General features: G+C 51.0%; 1 protein-coding gene across 1 annotated transcript in view; it reads left to right on the top strand.

Moving 5' to 3' along the window:
- Positions 1-147: 147 nt before the first annotated feature.
- Positions 148-382, top strand: part of SAMD11 (sterile alpha motif domain containing 11) — a 10,519-nt gene continuing 10,284 nt past the window's right edge. The window contains 1 exon segment of the mRNA XM_010722764.2: positions 148-174. Coding sequence (XP_010721066.2) covers positions 148-174 — 27 coding nt within the window.

The raw sequence follows: 382 nt of genomic DNA, 5'->3' as shown, positions 1-382 counted from the left end.
AACTGTCAAAAGGGAAGGAATAAACTATCCAAAGATGTATTGAGACAAGGCCAAGTGAAGAATAGAAGGGAGGCGGTGCTGGAGGGCTGCGGTACCGTTCCCTTCGCCTTCTCACGCACTGGGAAAGCAGAGCTGTGATTGTTGGGAATGCTTTTTGCCTTCGAGGAGCTCCAGGCACTGGGGGGGGGACTGGCACTGCTCCTCCATCAGGACTCAGCACTGCTGAGCACAACATCCATCACAAACAGAACTCCCCCCCTTCCCACGGATCTCCTCCTCTCCCTGGAAGCTGCGCTCAGTTCCTCCGTTCAGGTGTCTATGCATCTCTAGTGTAAACTTTTGCAAACAATACCAAAGACAAGACAACAAGTTACAGAAAAAA

The sequence above is a fragment of the Meleagris gallopavo genome, chromosome 23 (genome assembly GCF_000146605.3).
Source record: "Meleagris gallopavo isolate NT-WF06-2002-E0010 breed Aviagen turkey brand Nicholas breeding stock chromosome 23, Turkey_5.1, whole genome shotgun sequence".
Taxonomy (NCBI): domain Eukaryota; kingdom Metazoa; phylum Chordata; class Aves; order Galliformes; family Phasianidae; genus Meleagris; species Meleagris gallopavo.
The sequence above is the reverse complement of the archived record's forward strand: the minus strand, read 5'-3'. Positions and strand labels throughout refer to the sequence as shown.